The sequence below is a fragment of the Coturnix japonica genome, chromosome 6 (assembly GCF_001577835.2).
Source record: "Coturnix japonica isolate 7356 chromosome 6, Coturnix japonica 2.1, whole genome shotgun sequence".
In the NCBI taxonomy this organism is placed as follows: Eukaryota; Metazoa; Chordata; class Aves; order Galliformes; family Phasianidae; genus Coturnix; species Coturnix japonica.
The window spans coordinates 10,155,631-10,176,798 of NC_029521.1; the positions used below are offsets into that span (position 1 = coordinate 10,155,631).

Genomic DNA, 21,168 nt, shown 5'->3' on the forward strand with positions numbered 1-21,168 from the left:
GGTTACTGCAATACTGTTGTCATCTGAGTCCTGACAGGTTTTGAGCAAGGATATAGATGAAACACAGTCATCACTTGAAGAAAGTAATATAGGAATACCAAAAGCATTTTAATTTGAACAGCAGCACATTTCAAACAAAGCTCCAAAGCTGTAAAATAACACAACTAACAAAATAGAGTTTAAAAAAAAGGGGCTTTAGGATATCTTAAGGTCATATGACAACCAGTAACACTGAGTTATTTGGTAGCATTAAGAGCTGCTTTAGAGAGGAGTGTTCTGTGCCTGCTGGCTGTACTCTGTCGGTACAGCTTGTACAGAGCCCCAAGGTGCTGTGTGCCGAAAACAGATAAAAACATGTGCTTCACAAACTCAAGAAGAGAGGACAATGGAAGAAGAATTCCTTTCACATTAACTTCTTGTTCTGGAAGTCTTGGATGCAAAGATTAAAAGCAACACTTCTACAGCTCTAATGGGCAGCTTGCATCCTGGTGTTTTCTGTGTACAGACCGTGCCGAACCAACTCTCCCATCTGCAATTACTCTGATTCAGATCTTAAATGGTTATGAAAAGTGATTTTTGATGTCCCATGCTGACTCTGATTATATGCTTTTCTGCATTAAGCAGAATGAACCTAGCCAGGTGTGATGCCAAAGTAGCAGCAGATACCTTGTGAACACATTAGCATGACTTTGTCGGTTTTGCTGTCTGAAGCATCCTGTTGTGGAAACTTGACATAATTAAAAGACATGGCTTTCATCCTACTTTTTAAAGTCAATTAGGTTTAATTATGCATTGGGCAAATAATAGATTTCTGTATCATGAACTGACATAAGCTTTTTTTTTTTTTTTTTTTCTTTTAAAAATGACCTGAAAAATTTCAACAGTCTGAATTCCACAATTTTTTAAGGAGAAATACAAATCAAAAAGTTATTGTACAATGTGTCACAATCACTAAAAATGAGTCTACCATAGATACTTCCAACAGTTAAACACAGATGCCTGTTATTTCAGCAATTCTCTTACTGAGATCCAGTAAGAGTTCTGAGCAATACAAAAGATTCAAATGAAATCCATGATCTTCAGATTGAGTACAACTAGGACTGTAGCTTTGAGTATTGTTTTTCTTTTAATTTAGAGATCAAACACTTAAAGAAACATGCAAGAATTTCTCACATTTGTTGACTGAGATAGACCCAACATACAGAGAGGAAATGGAGAGCAGTAAGACAGTGGAGAAAATAAATACATTTCTAATGATTACCTTAGCATAGCTTGTCATGGGCAAACTGGGCAGAAAGTGTCAACTCAGATGAAAGGGGTTAAGTCCTAACCAGGGTGCTGATTTTTCACAAAATCAGTTTTCTTAAATTCAGTGCTCAGGCCAACAGCTAACTCAGGTAAACACATCCTGTTCACCTAAATTCACCCTACTCTCCAAAACCATTCTGGTGTAGGGATTTAATTTGACTAACCCTGTAGGTACAGTTACAGAGCAACTGCACATAGCTGCACTTCTTTCTCCAGTATTTCCTTTTCAGGAAAACTGCTTAAGAGTCCTAAACATGATGAACTCTTGTGTGTTGTAACTCTCAAGAACGATGAGAGACTAAAGAAGTGCCTTTATTGTCCTTTGCTGAAAGCAGCATCAGACAAGTCTTTAAATCTGTCCATTTTGCTCCCAGCTGTCCTCTGGCTTCCATTTTTGCTGCAGCACAAACACAAAAGATAACCATGTCCTCAGTGAGATCATTTACAAGTTCAACTGTTTGGTAAGAGCAGACCTGTGAGATGGGACTAGAGTGGATCGGAGAAAAAAGGAGCAAAGTGTGAGACAACCTTGTCCAGCCAAACTAGAGTTGTTTTTTAATTGCTTTATGGGAAGATAAGTTACTTCTGTCAGACAGAAATAAAGTAACGCCATACACAGGTTTTCAAATATCAATAATCCCAATGTTATAAAGATTAGTCTTATCATAATATCATCTCATCCCAGAAGTCTTCATTAACTACAAACTCTAGAATCAGAAACTGATTCAATTATAATAAAAATATAGCTACATTTGTTTTGTGGAAATTGAAGGCTATTTTATCGCTCCTTCTACCACCGTTCAGGAGTTGAAGTCACATACAGAAAATCAAATCCATTACACTTTCAATAAGTTATGGAATTTATTATTTCAATTTTTATTCTTTGTCAACAGACCATTTTATCTGTCTTCAAAATAACCACTGCAGAAAAGTAACCCCCTAGCTTATCTTGGCAAGTTAGAAAGGAGTTCACTGTCTTGGAGAAAGAACATAATTTGTTTACATGTGCTCCATCAAAGCTGCTAAAGGGAATCTTTCTGCAGCCTGTAACTTGCAAGAAAGAAAGCAGATTCAAAGCTGATCCCTCCATCTGTGACATTTTATTTATCTGATTAAATGTTTGGGGCTTTTTATGAACTTCTATTACCTGTCCACTTTAGTGATTTTCTATTTTGGCCAAGCATATAAAAAGGTAAACTTTTGAATAAGCGTCCATCAGATTCTTCAGAAATAATGGTGATGCAAATACAGTCGTGCACACACACACACACACACACCTATCTGATAAATTTGCAGCTACGGTACCAATTCCCAAGTTTGCGTTTGAGACAGGAAGCCCACACTTGTTAGCCTGCATAGATCATCACTTGAGCCTAGATCAGTAGTACCTCAGGCATACCAAAGCACTGCTGATACATAATGTCCAGTCATTTACTGTTCAACATAAGATCTCCATTCAGCTAACTTGATTTCTGTAAATGCTTGCATTACAAGTTAGGTACAGGAAACCTCCATTAACAACCTAATCTATATAAAATCATCAAAAGAAGTGATTCCACAAGTGAAGTTGGAAGTTTTGCTGCTGATGTCCACAGAATATTTCTAAGACTATTTTTCTGTATCCCTTCAAGTTCTGTTAGACTGGCACCAGGAATAAAAACACTGTTGTTACAAAGTGAATCAGATATTACCAAGAGAGAACACACAAAAATGGTGAACAGGAAAAACAGAATTAATTTAAGAACCGCTCATTATATTAAAGCACAATGTCAAGATTTTGAGTGCTTTCTGAAAAAAATAATAAATTCAACTTAGTTAATTTTTGCAAAAATATTAAAGAACAGACTCAAAAGAAGCAAAGAATCTGTTATACTTGCAGAGTTACCACTAAATTCTCCACCCATAATACAACAGACATGTTTTGGTGCTCTGGCTTTACACCTGAATGCATTTCAACTTTGATGTGTGTGAACGGATGGTTTGCTCATCCCTGAAAGAGCTTGCCCTGCTGCAGCCATGACATTAATACATTTCAATATGGATTAGTACATACTGCATTATCCACTAGTAGGATATTATGTTCTCATATCCTTTGATGGTTCCAAGAACAGAATAGTGTCATAAGAGGAAAAAAAAAATAAAAAAATCCTTCTGTACAATAAAGAGATGCCTTATAAGCAAGTATCTTTAGCTGTTGCAGAATTTCAGGAATAAATGCATTTGCCCTTGGGAATCGATGGAAATCAAATGTTATCATTAGGGCTGAGACTACTTGCTTTAAAAAGCATAGGAGTTTTAAGGGAAGCTATTTTTGAAGGTCATTGTAAGGACTGGCAAAGTAAGAAAATAATCCCGTTCTAGTGGCTGAATACTCCTTCATATTGTTGGTTTTTTTTTTCTTTCTTTCTTTTTTTTTTTTTTCCCCCATTTTTCTTTTAGCATAATCTTCACAAAGCAAAATACCGATAAACTTTGTCAGCATTACAAAAAATTGGCTCTTGGTAGTATAGAATACATCATTAAGCAAGTTAATGTTAAATTTACTCATAATCTAGTATTTCAGGTGCCTTTCACTTATTCTCAACTTTCTGAATAATTTCCCTGGAAACAGTCTTAAGTTCTAATATGTGTATTAAATATAGATAGAGAAATATTATTACTATTATATTGTACTGTGGATTATCATTCTATAGATAGAAATATAGCATTCCCATATCTCTCTTGTGAGACAGAGGACAGTGAATCACTAGCAGTCAGACCTTATTTTGACCTTGCACTTGGGCAGAACTGCAAGTCTGCTTATGTAGAAAGAAAAGATTTAAACAGCAAGGAAGCTGCATGTCAGATTAACAGCGTTCTAGCAGAAATCTGCAGAGAAATAGTGTACAGGTTGCCTACGCATCTTTGAGTTGTGCCTCCTTTCTTGAATACTAACCTCAAAATACTAGCAAAGTTTTTAAAAAGTACAAATAAAATCCATGCCTTCTTACATCATTGGATTTATTCCAGCTTTTCAACACAGGAATCTGAGGGATGCTATGCACTTCAGCACACTAAGATGGAGCCATTCCTTAACATTTGGATTTCTGCAACTAAATCTTAGTCTCACTGTCTTTTTATCTACATCAGTTGCATACTACGTTAGAATAATCCACATGCTTTTACTCCTTCCCAACAAATGCAAAGATGATCTCCATATTAATCATTTTACAGTTTCTCTCACCTTCCTAACTATTTGTATTGGCTTTTTCTGTGAAGCTTTAGGACACCCCTACGGCAGACAGAGTTCAATTCCTCTAATGCCTCGACAAAACATAGAAATTTTTGAGTGGAACCTGCTGCTGGATGCATGGGAAATAAAGCACTGAAAACAAAAAATGCTGTTGAGCACACAATTTTCAATGTATAATGATCTAGTTGCTTTAGCAATGACAGCAGTCTTAACAAGAAATGAACAGAAAGAAAAACAACGAAGTCAATAACATTGTTGAAATGATTACTCTAGGAGTAAACATGCAATCCATACATGCAACAAACTACACAGGCAGCAACACTGTTCATCTGGAGATTCTGCATGCTTGAGGTTGAATATAAGTAGAAAAACCACCAAAGGTTGAGGCAAGGAAAATAAATGCCTGTGAAATCTGTTAACTCCACAGGGAGATACCTCAGTTGGTAATTTCAAACCATGAAAATAAATACTGCATGTACATGTACAGTAACCTTGTATGTACTACGTATTCAGTAATTTTTTTTATCATTTTAACATCTAACAAACTTCTTGCTACTGTGTCTTGCTACCTGTGATGTAACAGACTCAAATAAACAGTTGTAAGGATCTGACTTCATATGTTTAAGACAAAATGATGAAAGACACAAAATTCAGACCCAGAAAATCAAGTTCCCTTGGATACAACAGGTGATATAAATCAGGGGATAAGAACTGCCACGACATGCAGACTGGACATACCGTCAGACAACCCATCAGGCTCTGCTCAAACGGTCTCTGAAAGGCCCTGGGGTCACCACACCAGTCCAGGAGCTCTGTAGCTGCATTATGGAAGTTTGCAGGGTTCTGTAAGTGCTGACAAAGGAAAATGAAGAAACACAGTAAATAACATACACAAAGGCTGACATTCTGTTTTCTACAGCATGTTAATACAAAGTCTGGAAACTAGGAATGGTATACATTTTGGAAATGAAACCAAAAATTGCATAGCAAACACAGACGATCCTACTTTAATTAATCCTCATTGCTACCACAGACTTCCTAATTTTCTAATATAAACCTGTTAGTCAGAGATGAGTTATGGGTGCAATTCCAGAGGTCACTCATACTTGTACCCCCAGAACATTACCTTTCACATCTGCAAACTGTAATGGATTCAGCTTGGGCACCAAAACTGCCTGAATCTAAATTCACTGATATATACTTCCAATACTGAGTTTCATCTTTGCCTGCCAGCAGTCTCAGGAAAGACCAGTGAAAGAGCCAACCTGACACATTACACTGACCTCTTCTATGGATTTTGCCTCGTGTTTATCAGAAGGCATCACAGTGAGCAATTGGGAGGACCAGCTTTCAGATGACAAAAAACAGGAGGAATTGTTCCTGACTAAAGTGTGGCTGGGATGCTGCCACAATTGAAAATGTGAAAGCACAAGAAGTGTGTAGAAACATCAGAACGGAATTTTACTTCTTCTGAAGAATGTGGCATAATTTAGGAAAAAAAATACAGGTTTTGTATTAAAATCTGCATGAGAAATGCAGTTTGTAACTGTCACACTCACCTCTGATTTTCTTTTTTTTTTTTTTTGAGACACTTAGTAAACTTACCTGATATCATAACTGACAATATCATCCTTCAAAGTGCTGTACTGTCAAAGTATTTTAGCATTTTAGCAGAGGTAGGGTGCAGGAAAGAAGAAATTCAATTTACACGAATAATACTGCATAAGTCTTTCAAGGAAAACTCCAGAAACAAAAAGAAAAGAGCATATGTAGGAAATATGAACATCTTTTTAAATAGTAGGTTTATAATTCTTGAGATAGCTGAGAAAAACATGAAAATGATGATATTTTTAACCAGAAGGTACAAAACCCAAAGGTATAATTTAAAAAATACATCCTTATTTTTGAATCAATGGCATAATTTGGGAAAACATGCTCATTTCTAAGCATCTGGATTAATGATAATGTTCTACTTTTTTCCCCTCTTTTCCCTTGGTGCCGGAGAAGCTGCAAATACATTAACTCTACCATAAACAGAGGAAAATATCACTCCTATGCCAGGTTTTAAGGACTTCCTAGTCCATGAGCTTTTGAATCACATTACTGGAATTCTAAGAAGGCTCTTGGTCATAGGCCTTGTTTTAACAAGAGATGACTGACACACAGAGCACAGATTTTTAAATATCAGCAGAATTTGAAAAAGCAGACTGTGCAATGTGATTTTCTCCTCTGCTCTACAAACATGGACTATGGCTCCTACTACCACCTCACTTGAGAGCTTCACCTAGGCTGCACAACTGCGCAACTTTTTCTTGCCAGCTCATTATCTTGTTGTTGGAAGAGTCAAACTATTCTGTTTATTCACAGAAGAGTCCAAGTAAGTAACTCTAAGAAAATATATTTTAAGTCTTTCTATGAAAAAAGCACCCCACAAATAAGGCCAGCAGCTTGACTTATGCATCTTGTAAGTAGAAGGGAAAGGGATCATTTCTGAAGGTTTCATTTACACCTGCTGAGAAGTGACTGCCGGACAGCAAATCCCACAGTGTACACTGCTCCTTCAGTACTTCATCTGCAGGGCAAACAGAAGCTGGTTCAAAACTCTTTACAAAACCATGTGCAAGCCCTGCTACAATCAAATGTACTGTTTCCAGAAGGCAAGAAATGCATGTAAGCTTGTGAACAAATTGCATTTCACTGAACACATGCTGCACTGCTAGGGCACATATCACAGAAGAAACTGAGCTATCTCAGTATGGGGAAAAAAAACAAATCAAAACAGACAAAAGCCAACCACCTCTTCCACTGAGAAACATCTCATGGAGAAATTTCCAAATATGTACTTGAAATTGCCTTTAACAACACTGCCCACTTAGTGAAATTAATTGAGATTAGCTGATGTAAAGTGCTAAACTTGAGTGAGACATTGTTATTTTCACCACTGCTACTGTTTGCAGGGTACACACATGAAACAGACATGAAAGATCAATCCTGAATAATTTCGTACAGGTTTAGGCTAACAAGTGAAAAGCAGAGAGGGATCTCAGCCAAAAGCCTTATTTTCAGCTCAGTATTCCCTAATGCTGATTTCTGCTTAGCATCACTGAAAAGTAGTATCCCTCTTGCAAAGCAGAAGTCCAAACTGCACTAATTTTGGACTTCTCCCTGGAAGGAAAGGCCCAATGATGCAATTGAGCTACTTGTCCTATAATTTCCCATCATGTGTCTTCACTGCATTGGGACTGAATGCTGCAGAATGCTACCCCAGCCCACCTCCTAAATACAGAAGGTATGCTGAAATTATGACTTCTTAAACGAGTCTATACAACTGAAATTAGTTTAGGGACCAGCTGGAAAGATAAGCAATTCTATTAATTCAATTGAAGGCTAAAAAGCCCTAACAAGCCATAAGAAGAAGAAGATTGAAAAGCTGATCCTGCAGGGACACTCCTATCAGATAAGCAAAGTTCCTTCTGTGGCATATTTCTAACAGTCTTCTGACTTTCCTAATGTTTTAAATTACATTTTTTCCTCAGATTTCTCTTTTTCAGATTACAAAGGGCAAGGTTACTTTTTGAGCATGGAAAGCAAAGAGAAATCCTGCCTGAATCAAAGCACAAAGGCAGGTAAGTTATGTAAGAAAACATTCCAAATGTCTACCATCATTTATTTATTTTTTTATTTATTGACAGTTTAAATGCTGCACCGAGTGCAAAAAGCACTAATGTCATTCACACCCTCACAACAAAAAGACTGCCTGAGAAGGATATTATTACATCTGCTATATTCACGGAACAAGAAATTAAAGAGATTTTCTTAGCTCTCAATCCAAGAACAGAAGTACAAAACAAAGCTTTTGCCAGACCCATCCATCAGCTTTGCTGTGAAGCACTTCCATGCATGGCTCTATCCTCTTCAACTGCAATTATTGGCAGCATCTTGACAGAAGCAAGGCGTGAGCCTGGAGAGTCTAGTTTGAAATTGTGCTTCATGTAAACAAGTAAAAGAATCATTAATGGATGGTTCAGAAAAAAGCGTCAGTGAACCAGATGTTGCTATGACACACCTTGGTATGTCTTCAAAGCTGCTAATTATGAGTGTAATAATGAAGGATGTGACCTGCAACACCACCATGCTTGCAAGCTACAGCGCTATCAACAAATAGAGAAAACATGTATGAACAGCATCTGAAGTAGAGACATAAAGAAAAAAAAAAACAATAAACTGAAAGAATCAATTATTTACCAGATTGGCTGCAGTATCATCTGCATCTTAGACAGTTTTTAGTAAAACACAACAATTTCCATTATTGCAAAACCTAATAAAATGTTCAGACTAATCATTTCTGACTCCAAAAGACTAATATTTTCTAATCCTGGACAGAATAGAGATCACAGAGACACCTGATGCATGTGAATGGCTCATTACTGCAGGGATCACCAGGTGGTGATCTGAAGAGATAGTCCCTTCGAGTCATTTATTTTTTGTCTTGGAAAGAACCTTGTGTTCTGCGTAGCACTTTAATTAGTAGACAGGTGTGAGGAATTGAGAAAACAGCAAAGGAGCCCGCTGTCTTCTTCCTTGTGTTCTGCAAAAAAGAACTGTAGCAGAGAACCTTCTTTCCAGAAAGGAGCTGGCATTTGAGCTGGATTCTGGGGAAGACAGGAATGTCTACCTGCCACACATGTCCACGTGTGGCTTAAACATTATATTTTAATAAAGAAGAGACCATCCTTGTCTATCAACAGAGACAAACAAGCAGACAATGCAGGTACAGTAGGACATAACTTTACTCTTTTTCACAGCAAACATCTGTGTGCCTGTTCCATGGTTTGCTGTTATGTGGTCACTAGCAGGAATAAAACAACATTCATATGGGAAGTTCTGTGGAACAGCTGATGTGTGGCAATTTTTGGTGCAAGCATTACAAAGTACAACTGTTTCTGGAAATTGTTACTCCCTCCCAATTAGAAGGTAGCTAAAAACTCAGCAATAAGCCCCAAACTATATGCTTCATACCAAAGACGTGTGAAATAGGCATATGTAATAATGAACACATCTTTTTCAAATTAGATACTACAGCACAACTGAGTACTTTCAGTCATCACACCCACACCAAAGTGGGTGCAACCCACTTCCTGCAATCAAAGACTCCAAATCAAAGAGACAGAAATCAAACTTCCACATTGGAATACAGCAAGAACAACAGCCTTATCCCCTCTAAATACAAAAGACTGCAACCCAGGTATACACTTGTGTATGGTAGGGAGAACAGTCTAAGAAGTAATGGAAGACCAATTACACAGGGCTGAATCTATCTCATGACAGCAATGGTATGGAAAATTAATCATTTAAACATGGAATCTGTATGTTCCAAGTAGTTGCTATAGAAAACAAATGTAGAATTTCAATTTACAAACTGCATATTTATGGTGGAGGATTTTTTCTCTTCCTTCTTTGGAATACATCAAACTGAAGACAAAGTCCTAATTTGCCACAACTTAACCTATTCAAAATGAGATGTCATGCAAATCAGTTTTTGAGCAGCAAACTGCTTAACTATGCTAAACAAGTTATTGCATTTATTTACGTGATGTCGCACCAAATTATGAAGGCTGACTCAAGTTGTCTGTTTATTTTGCCGAGTTACGTCTGCTCCGTGTCTCACTCCTTGATTTAATTGAGCTGCTGAAGATAATATAACTTATCACACAGACACGATGCCATGTTGCTAGATTCTAGGTTAATTAACAGTAGCCTACAGTCACTGCATTTCTCACATGGTTAGCCACTTGGACCCTGTCTACTGTCTAGCTTCGCTAATCAGTGAGGCTGGGAATTTCACATTAGCAATAGAACACACCAGCAGCAGACAGAGCTTTTGACTGTGCAGAAAAAGAAAACCCAGCTCGCCTGCCGGCAGCTTTTTCTTCCCTCTGAAATTAACCCATTATTACGCGGTGTCTGCTCATGCCACACTTTTGGCAAAACCTCTGCTTAGCAAATCAGGGAAATCAAAGCTGGATGGCAGCTGCTCCCTGTTGGGGCAGAAGGCTGCGGCTGCTGCTCCCAAGTAGAGCCAGTTTGGGCCCAGCAGTGAGACCCACACACTGTGTGTGGCATGGCGCTGTGAGCCAGATGAGCTGTGCAACTGCCCTGACCACAGCGGGCACAGGATGCAGCAGCAGGGCACTGTGGAGCTCACAGAAACGGCACAGCAAACAATGCCCCACCTTCTGCTAATGTTTGACTGAGGTAGACCTGAAAGTAAGGATTCGCCTCTTTGAGGCTCAGAGTTTTCAGGGCAGGCTGCCTCAAGACCTTCTTTCCCTAAACTGTGCAGGCTTGCCCTTTGTTCTATGAATTACTGTTCCATGTAGGGCAGAAAGCATCCCCAAGCACCCACAAGGCTGCCCGGCCAGACCCAAAGGTGACAGCAGGACAAGGTGGGGCTGGGAGTGAGTAGCGCCCCTGCCTGCAGCCCATCTTCTAGGCTGCCCGCACCACAAAGCTCCCCAAGGTGGAGCTATGCCATCAGTATTAGAGGAGGACAGAGTTCAGCTCAAGGCACAAATACTCCTCCTGCCTAATGCAGCCCCTCCCCTCTTTTTGAAATAAGAGTGCTTTTGATTCTTTCAGCCCAGAGAAATATAGTTTTGCTATTAATATTCCTCGCTGTTCTCCCTGATGCACAATGCATACAAAGTGATATGACAAAGCTTTGTGTTTAGATATTTACTCTGGGGTTTTTCCTCAGACTTCAGACAAGCCACCCCTAGTTTGCATTACAGGTTCATCTATAAGTTCTGCAAAATTTGTCTTGCACTGCATCACACATCTTGAATTGTGGGTCATACAGAAGTCAACATCAAATCCATCTCATCTGTATCATGTGCTAGATACTCAGCATGCTGTGAGTTTTGCACAGGGCTCATGACATCTGAAATGCATGTACACAGCTTTGAAGTTCACATGATCTGCTTGTTATTTTTAGCTGTTGGTGTGCAGGTTTTCAAGCTTTCCTCCACAACGTAAAATTCTCACGATTGTAAAACCTAAGGATTTAAAAGCCAAGCAAAATGTAAAACTCGTCAAGATTTATGTATTAAAAAATAGGACGATCAAAGCTACAAAATGAGTAGTTCCTTAGGGACTAACCCAACTGACGCTGCCTGAGGAAGGAGCTGATCTCTGCTTCCTGTGTACCAATGTGACTTTTTTTACCTCTGGAGTGCACCAGCTCTGTTCACTAAGAAACAGCACTTGGTGTCCCGGTGCTTTGGCACATCTGACGAAGCAGCTCACACTGCTTTTTGTCTAGCTTAACATTCATCTGGATTTGCTGCAATGAATGCAAGTGTGGAGATGGCTATAGGAAACGAAGGGACAGGGAAAGAGCAAAGAGACAGAGATCATGTGCCCTTCAACTGGAGTAACACAGGAGCAGAATTACTGTGGTCCTGCATGTTTGGCAATGGGAGTTCAGCCCTGAAAGAAAAACCAATCTCCTATCTCAAGAATGTAAACAGGATTCCTGGTGCTTTGATACGGAGTAACCCTGGGGAGACAAGGCAGTTTTTCATGCATTACTCAGCACACAAGCATGCTCCTCCTAGACCTAAATTTGATAGCTCATCAGCACCACACGCAAGCAATATGTGGCCTGCAAATCTGCAGTGGTCACTTGCTGTAATACACTGATCACATCATCATTACTGAAAAGCCTCAGCAGGCTCCATGAGTGAGCCCAGCTGTGAGCTCCTCTCCCATGCACAGGCACCCACTTCTGATTCCCATTCACAAAAAACGTTCTTTCTCTGTGCCATATCCTCCACTGGCTGCAACTGAGCTCAAGGGGTGTCACAGAAACATGGTACATTAACCAAGAATGAGCTTAAGAAGTGGAAAATGCCATAACTCAGAAGTCGCTTCTCTATTTTTCCATAGTCAAGTAATGTGATTATAGAAAGGCCATCTACGTGAGCTGCTGTAATCAGTACATTAAAAATGCGTCTGCTGAGAAGATTCAAAACAAATGGTCTTTTCCTTTTTCAAGAGAGTAGAGGGGAGTACTGAGCCATTTTCTTTCTTTTGGGAGTGTGTTTTTTGTTTATCTAAACATGGTTATATGTAGTTCAATTCTCTACAGTCCCTTTCAATATCAAAGATTGTTTTATTTATCAAAAAATTAAAAGGCTCAAGCTGTGCATTTTGTATTCAGATAATCCCTCCCCTCCCCCCAAATTTAGTGTTTGTGAGATTGAGAGATCCCTAATGAATAGAATTATCTTGCACTTACATGGTTCATTCCATTGGAGGCTTTATAAATATTTTATTAAGCTCACATTTTGAGAGGCACTAGATACACTGAGAAGGAGATTAAAATCATGTTAGGCCACAGCTTCCTATAAAACCAGAGTGAAAGGGTTTCACCTTTGCCCCACTTGTCCACTACAGCCTCTTTTTCAAGGGAAAAGAAAACAGTAAATGTTCAGCAAAGCCCAGCACCTCTTTATAAGATGTTTTAAGAACATGAAAATAGTGGAGGATTTGAGGATACAAATCATCACTGAAGACAGGAGTTGACACATTAAACAAATGAGAAAAGGAACAGAAAGAAAGCATGAACATCACTAAGCTGCAAAGACAAGGTGTTCACTTACTTACTGTAAGTAATAACAGAACAAACATGTACTAATGCAATTTCTGCAGATGCCTCACTCAGAGAGAGTCACAGAAACACACAATTGCCAGGGTCAGAAGGGACCTCTAGAGATCATTGAGTCCAACCCCCTTGCCAAAGTAAGTTGACATGTCAATATAAAATGTGTTTACAAACCAGCTTTGGTTTCAGAAAAGATGAATGCCTGCTGACTGAACAGCCTGGGTCTCATATACTGCAAGATCTGTAAGGAGGACTACACACACATGCATGTGCTAGTGGAGGAAAGCAGCAACATAGCAAACATGTGTCTGCTACTTTTACAGAAGTGTAAGAGATGAATGCAGTGTTCTGATCCTGACACACACAGGAGAGCTAAAACAAGAATTGCTGCCTGGCTCTTATGATCAGAACTCCTTTGTATTCTTTGCTCTGTATCTTCAATAGCTACTTAATTGTAGTATGCTTACAAATTTGTGTTACACAAACATGAAACTGTTTAGACCCTCCTGCTGCTGCTCTACCATACTTAGACCATAAGGAAATTATAGCGATTCATAACTGACTGATGGACATGGGGCATGCAAGTGGCCAATCACCTTCCTGTTTGCCTGTCATTAAAAGGAACAGTCGTACCCAGTCCAGACTTTGTATCTTTCATGCAACCAGCACATGCCCTGCTGAGAGCCCTCAGAACTCTGTGTTCTGTGAACAACTCGGAAGAATCAGAGAGTTCCAAACTGTTTTTCCTTAACTCACAAAGAGTGCCTTTACAAGAAAAGTCAAGGAACAAAGGATCAACTGTTTGTTCTTTTGCTTAGGCCATGCTCAGTGACATAATGCTCCATTTTACCTTTAATTCTGCAATCTCAGATCAACTGAATTATGCAATCAGTTTGACTAAACAAGTTCACTCACTCTTCTTGGCAACCAAAACAAGCCATTTTCTGTTAGTATTTCCCTTCATAACACACTAGTGTAACATGTCTCCATATGTGATGACAGCAATGACGCTGATGCTTCTTTAGATTTCTTCATTGTTTCAATAGACAACATAACAATGCAGTTTTCTTCCTTAATGTTCTCATTCTTTGTAGCAAGCAGTTTGAGCCCTAAATACTTCTATATATTAATAACTTAATTTTTCTCCAAGTATGTTTTTTTCCTTCAAATACTATAGCAGTATTCAAATTGTGATCTAAATATTTACTTAAATTGTTAATGAATATTATTTATGAAAATAAGCTTATTTGTCTTCAGGTTGTTTGCTTGCATTCTTTACAAAAATTAGCAACACAGAGTCTTTAAGTAGAAAACTAAGTGAAGGATGCAGAGAAAATGAGGATTCTACCTAAAAAAATAATTTAAAAAAATCTGTGCTCTGAACATTGAATAATTTGTGGCACATATCCCAGCATTTTGAAAAGTCGGGGTTAGTGGTTTCCTCATGCAGTTTGTTCCATATAATGATGTTTTAAAGACACGAATGAAGCTCGACAACAACCCTTGAGTAAAAGGCTGTTGCCAGTAGTGCATCCTTTAAAAAGCAATAATGCAAACAAGAGTAGAAAATGAGTTAAAGGTGAAAGAAGAAAAGAGAGAGAAGAAAAGAACTCAAAATCATCTGATTTATCTATTGAATCAACTCATTTTAAAATAAAAACATACATATATATTCATTTTCTAACTTTCAGGAGAGGAAATGTACTTATCTTGAAAATAAAGCAGTAGTCTTCAGCAGACCCCGTGAAATGGCAGTACCTTTGATACACTTTGCCTTCTAAATTTTTTTTTTTTTGACATTTAAGTAATTTACTTACTCACTGATTGTGCTTTTTACAGCACTTTCAATCAACGGACATAATCTTTATTGTTTTAATCTCTTAATCCATACAGAGATAAAATCTCAAGGTGACTATTAAAAATATCTACTGCATGAACTGATGGCACTGTGGAAGATGTTTAATTCACCTGATCTATTTTCATGGGTCCTACCAGCAAGAATCTCTAAAACCAGTGATTCCTCTTTTCCAGGTTCTTTGAAGAAACCCACTATTTTTTAATCAATTTCTGTACTATATGCATCTTTGGGAATGGAACATATCTCTTAGATCATCCTCTTCAGTAGTTAGATATCAACAGCACAAATTATGTGTGAGAGGAAAAATCTGTGTTGAAGCGTCAGGTAAGAATGAAATGGCTCCTTCTGCCAAGGTGTGATATACAAATATCTGGTCATGCTTTTCTGTATGTTTCCCTCACTCTGATTTGCCTTGCAAAGAAAGCTACGGAAATAACATAATTGCAAAGGTATTCCAAAGGCCTCCCTTATTCTCCTAATCATGTAGAATGATGAGATTAATAACCATATTCTTTTTCTTAAAATGAAATACCTTGAAATTTAGATTCATATTTACTAGATAAAAGATTTAGAGTAGTATGGGAATTTTGGCAAAGAATTAATGACCTAAAAAATCCAAGTCCACTAATGCCACATCATCCAACTTCTGCTGTCTAAGGCAGGTCTGTTGGAAGGGTGAAGAGATCTGATTCCTTCACTGGGAAATTTTTCACTGTACAGCAGTAGCAGCTGCTGTGTACTTCATGCTTTGCATTTTGTCGATGGGATACAGTGCGGGCAACAGCAAAAAGAACAGCTACTCCCACACCAGCAAACTCATCAACATTACTGGTTTGTACACTGGCATTGATTTGAACTACAAAAAGGATGGAAAAATGACTGAATCCTCATTAGCACACAGGACATACTCCACTGGTACTCAACAGGCTCCATCCAAAGCACAATAACAAATTAGGTAAGAAGAGGTAAATGTGAAACAGCATACCTGAACTCAGTTTCTAGTTTGCAGGCTTTTCTACAGCACCAGCCTCAAAAGTCGTCACTAGTCTTCAAAATGCCAGCATTCCCTTCCCTCTTGTCTGCACTGGCTGACAGAACTGCCCACAGCACTTACTCTATGACCTGCTGATGCACATCAGTTCTGGCTCCTCTTCTGTACTGCACAGAAGCAAGAAGGAGCTAATAACACCAGGGAAGAATTTTCTTTCAGCAGACGTCAGTAAAGGTCTGTGCAACTGAAGGCTCCTGGTGTTAACAGCAACATTGCTACTTCAAAACAATTTTTTTAAAAACACTTTCTGCTTTTGCAAACAGGTACAATGGTCCCTTTAAGTGCAAATGCTGTACACGCTGTACCTGCTAGGGATTTGCCATTGCACCAACACACGTAACTAAGGGAAATCAAGCAGCAAGCACGCACACACGAAGAGCCAGAAATGGTACGACAGATGCTGAAGACATGTTGCCAGCTAGGTCACGTATTCACTGCAGAGTTTGACCCAGCTGCTGACAAAAAGAATTTCCTATGCTCATCTGACACCAAGGTGACACCATGAACTAGCTTACAGATTTCCAGAATTTTCAGATGTTCATCCTTATTCACCAATAGGCAATTCTAAGCATTGGACTCAATTAATTAATTGCAAAGGAAAAATAATAATAATAATTTAAAAAATCTAAATACAGGACAGAGCTGCAACAGAGAAAATGAAACAGGACTGGAAAGGGGAGAACTGTACCAGCACCAACTTCAAGCCCACCCTGGATGGTGGATTACATTCAATCCTCTGAAATTTCTTGTACTCAGCTATCTCACCAGACAAACAAGATATCCAAATGCTGCAAGCTTCAGGACAGTGTTTCCCCCACCAGAAGTGCTTCTAGCACTCATCTCTTTGCTCATTCCCTTGTGGCTCCACTGCCTGAGCCAGAGCACTTGCCTACCGGGATGCAGGATCTGACAAGGCAGGAATGCTGATTGACAGGTCTGTAAGTGGACTGGGGGAGCCAGGAAAGCTGGTCTGCTGTCAGTTTTTCCTAAACATACTTAACACTAGCAGAGGAATATTCCAACAGACTGAGCAAGAAAGCAGACAAGGAATATGCAGCTATGGGTCTTAGGGAAGGAAAAAATATCCCAAGATGTTATTGATGGACTGTTCAGTAAATAAGCCAAAAACATTATGTCCCTTGAATATATTCTCCTAAATTGGGGGAAAAAAATAAAAAAAAAAAAAAAAGAGGTCTTTTTCACCATCAGGTTTCTTGCTGTATGTTATTCCGTGTTTAGCTGCTTAAAAAATGGTAACATTTTATGGGGGTTTCAACCAGAAAAACATGCATTCTAAATAAATATGCTCTTCATAGGAAGACTTCTAATTTTCAAAATTCATGAAGAATGAAATTTTCATGAAGCTTTATTAAAACCTCTTCAGCTATAATTTCATATCTGCCCGTATTAGCCCATCCAGAATATTTTAAAAATGACACGTTTAGGACTGCTGAGCATTTATATGAATCTGCAGCAATAATTATGAAAAGCAGAAGGATTAGTTTTAACATCTCAGGGCTTAAATGCTAACAGCTATGTAAAAATAAAGAGAATTCTATTTTCCTCTGTATTGCAAGGGAGCAACCAAACACCAAGTTGCATAATGATAAAAGAAATAGGACTGTTTGTTTCCAATCTGAGAAAGAAACGATCAACACAAACACACAGCAATTACAACTTTTAGCATCTCTCTCTGAACAGCTCAGGAGGCATTATGAAGCATGGCAATTGCAGCAATTCAACAAGCCTTCCTGAGAGAGGGAGGGAAGAAGGGAGGGGAGATATGCTAATCTCTTTCTAGAAACCAGCATTGTGATATGTGCCTCCAATTAAGCCTGGTTCATTGAGTGATCCAGCATCATCTGAGGATATATTGCTCGATGTAACGTGACACATGGCAGAAACAGCCTTCTCTGTTCTCAATGCAATCAAACGCTTCTGACAGCACAGAACTTGCCCATACTTCCCTCAAACCCACTATTAGAACTCCAGCACAGCTCTAGTACCTGCCCTGATGGCTGCCCTTAGTGCAGCAGGGAGATCTCACACACGTATTCTGACAAGGGTGGCTTCCTTTCTACTTACACAGAGATTTTCCTAAACTTTTCAAGAATTTCCCAAGAGATGTGTGGAAACCTTCCAAACTGACCACCAGCAAGCAGAGGCAACAAATCTAGAACTCCCTAGATGTAAAACACCCTGAACCTACAAAAGCTGAAGACCCAGCACGATGAAGATGGACACGAGCGGGACTGCAGCCTACTCATCTTGCCTGATATTTGCTCATGTTGCAAAAGGAAAATAACAAAAACTGTCCTCATTGTTGGGCTGCTATGCAGTTGTGAGGAAATAGGTAAGAAAACAAGCCAGTCCTGGATCCTTCCTGAGTCCTGGGCTCCATGAAGCCTTGAGGTGCAGCCCCACGCTCCTGCCCTGTAATGGCAGCTGTGGTGGCTGTCAGCGCAGTGCAGCCCAAAGGCCTCTGGGTCTCTGCTGAGCACAAAGTCTTGCACAGTTTCATTTGCGTGGACAAAAAATTCAGATGAGAAACACGCACTCTGACAATCCAGTCTCCTTCAGCATACCCTTACAAGTCCTCAGTGTCATGACAAACTAATTGTATGTGTTAGGGGAAGATTGTTACTTCGGCTTTTTCCACAGAACATTTAAAAAAGTGTTTGATTTTAAAGCACATACACTTACAAATAGTGAAGGAATCAGCTACAAAGAGACCACACAAGCTGTTCCAGCCTTCCACAGAAGTCTGGTTTTAAAGTGTAAACACACAGCCACCTCTTCAGTTTGCCCTTTCATCTCTTCTGAAACAGCTCTTAACACACACACACACACTCTTCATTTCCTAACTAGCTGATCATATACAAGTTTTGGTTTTGTAGCTGAAAAACGCTAAAAAAAGATAAAAGTAAAACACAACCTTGATCCTGAAACAGAAGTCAGCAAGGACACTGTGGGCGTCTCACGAGCCAGACATGGAAGCCAGCAGCCTGTGCTGCAACCTGATCTGCCTGCCCAGGCACTGAGAGAGCCATTTATAGGTGTCTTGACTGGGCAGGCTGTGTGAGGCTGACCGCGTGAGCCTGGCTGCCAGCAAGGCAATCGGATGGGTGGGTGCTGGGTGCCAAGGGAGGGTGGCTTCTGCCCCTGGTGCAGCTGCTGCTGCTCTAACCCGCCTGCAAACGCGTCTGTTCAGGAGAGCAGCACTGCTTTTGTTCACAGGCTGGGAAGAAAGGGTAAAAGACTGGGAAAAAAAACAGGCAGATTTCTGTCTGATCTTGCTGTTAATCCCAAAAAACTGGTGAGGGTACATTGACATGATCATGAAAGGTACCTCATGTAACAGTGTGTGGTCTGGTTCTCCATAGGTGAACTGGCAATGCCTTGCAGTGACACTAAGCTAATTGTGCCAGCTAATGACCTGTCTCAAAGAACAAGGTGAAACATCGCAGAGCCAAAAATGTATGGCTATGTGACAGAAGAGACTCCTCTGAAAAGCTAGTCTGAGTCAGGTTCTCTCTCTCTCTCTCTCTCCCCAAGATTTTGGAACTATGAAAAAGAAGAGTCTCTGCTAAATTCAAGGACAAAACAAACAAGAATTATTCCTCTCAGGCTAAATCTCAAGTATTGCAACTTTCACAAAGAAGACTATGCTCTATACTTTTGGTGGTAAGTCACTGGCTTGCTTAACTATTTTTTGTCGTGAATTGAAAGTAAGAATACTCATACTCACTGATTCAAGGTTTTATAGGAAAAGGGAACCTTAAAGTTGCTATCACTCTCAGGCAGGAAACTCCTTGCTAGGCATCTCTTGCTGTCCAGTAGAGCAGAACAACCTTGCCCTGTCCAACAGAAGTCTCTAAACTTTTTTCCAGACAGAATCAAACCAAACCAAGAATGTTCCACTGAAGGTGGAAAGTCTGACCTTCCTCCTCCTTTCTCTTTGCCTTCATTGCTGAAGGAATATATACCAGCTGCCTGTGTAAACCAGCATGGTATAAATGAATTTAAACCACTAACTGACAAAGCATCCATTACATAGTAAAAAAATATCCCTTTAATACTGTAAGGAAAAAAAAAAAAGTAATTAGACTTTCTTTGGCTGTATTAAAATAACAAAAATTCTCTATGTACCAAAAACTGGCAGCTTTAGAAGCCGGAACTGAGCAGCATTCTCCATTTGTCTCCGCTTGATCTGAAGTCTTGTTCTTACAGCTGGAAGGTTAAATTGTTCTGTAAGTCACTTCATTCTTCATCCTCTGGGCTAGGATGGCCAAAAAGGACACCAATTTGTGACAGCCAAGGGCATGCTTTTTCTGAACCAGACAGTTCATAAGGAACTGGGATGAAATTCCAAAATTCATTTCCCTTGGGCCTTTAAACAGCCATGAGATGCATTAAATCTCACCACACAGTGATGAAAGAGAGATTTAAAAAAAACCAAAGAGCCGCCACAGACTCAGGCCAAGGATGGACTATGACCAGCAATTCAGCAGGGACAGTTTCCTATTTCTGCTCCCTGACATACAAACTAGCTTTGTTCAACTTACTCTGAAATCCTCTCATATAAAGGAAACACAGAAAGAAAATGACTGGTTCAAACCCTGCTCTTTTTCTCATATTCTGCCAAAGCTTTTACATGGCTAGACTTGCAAGTAAACACATTTTTTTTTTTTCCTCTTCTTTGCATTAACATGTATTCCAGATAACATAAACCTCTATGAATACATGGGCAAACTTAAGAAATTGTAAAGGAGACTGCTGAAGGTAAGAAAATGGATCTAGAGATCTAGACTGATGCAGTACCATCAGTAGCCTACGTTTTGACAATTCCTTTGATTTAAGGTTCTTGAATCCACCACACAAAGAAATCTATGAATAGCAAAGTGTTGTGCTCCCTCAAGAATAAATATGCATATGTCCCAAAGCACTTGGTTAACACAAATATAGAACAGAGACAGCAGGATGGACTAGCATCTAAATCTGTTGTGACTGGAATTATTACTGAATAGTCAGCCAGAGAAAACTGCTCAGGCAAC

At 39.3% G+C, this 21,168-nt stretch overlaps 1 protein-coding gene across 8 annotated transcripts in view; it reads right to left on the bottom strand.

The window, feature by feature from the left end:
* ZMIZ1 (zinc finger MIZ-type containing 1) overlaps nt 1–21,168 on the bottom strand; it is a 319,493-nt gene that overhangs the window by 128,266 nt on the left and 170,059 nt on the right. For all 8 annotated transcript variants that reach the window (XM_015866343.2, XM_015866340.2, XM_015866349.2 and 5 more), the window contains one exon: nt 5,279–5,392. In XM_015866343.2, coding sequence (XP_015721829.1) covers nt 5,279–5,392 — 114 coding nt within the window. The remainder of the gene's footprint in view (nt 1–5,278; nt 5,393–21,168) is intronic.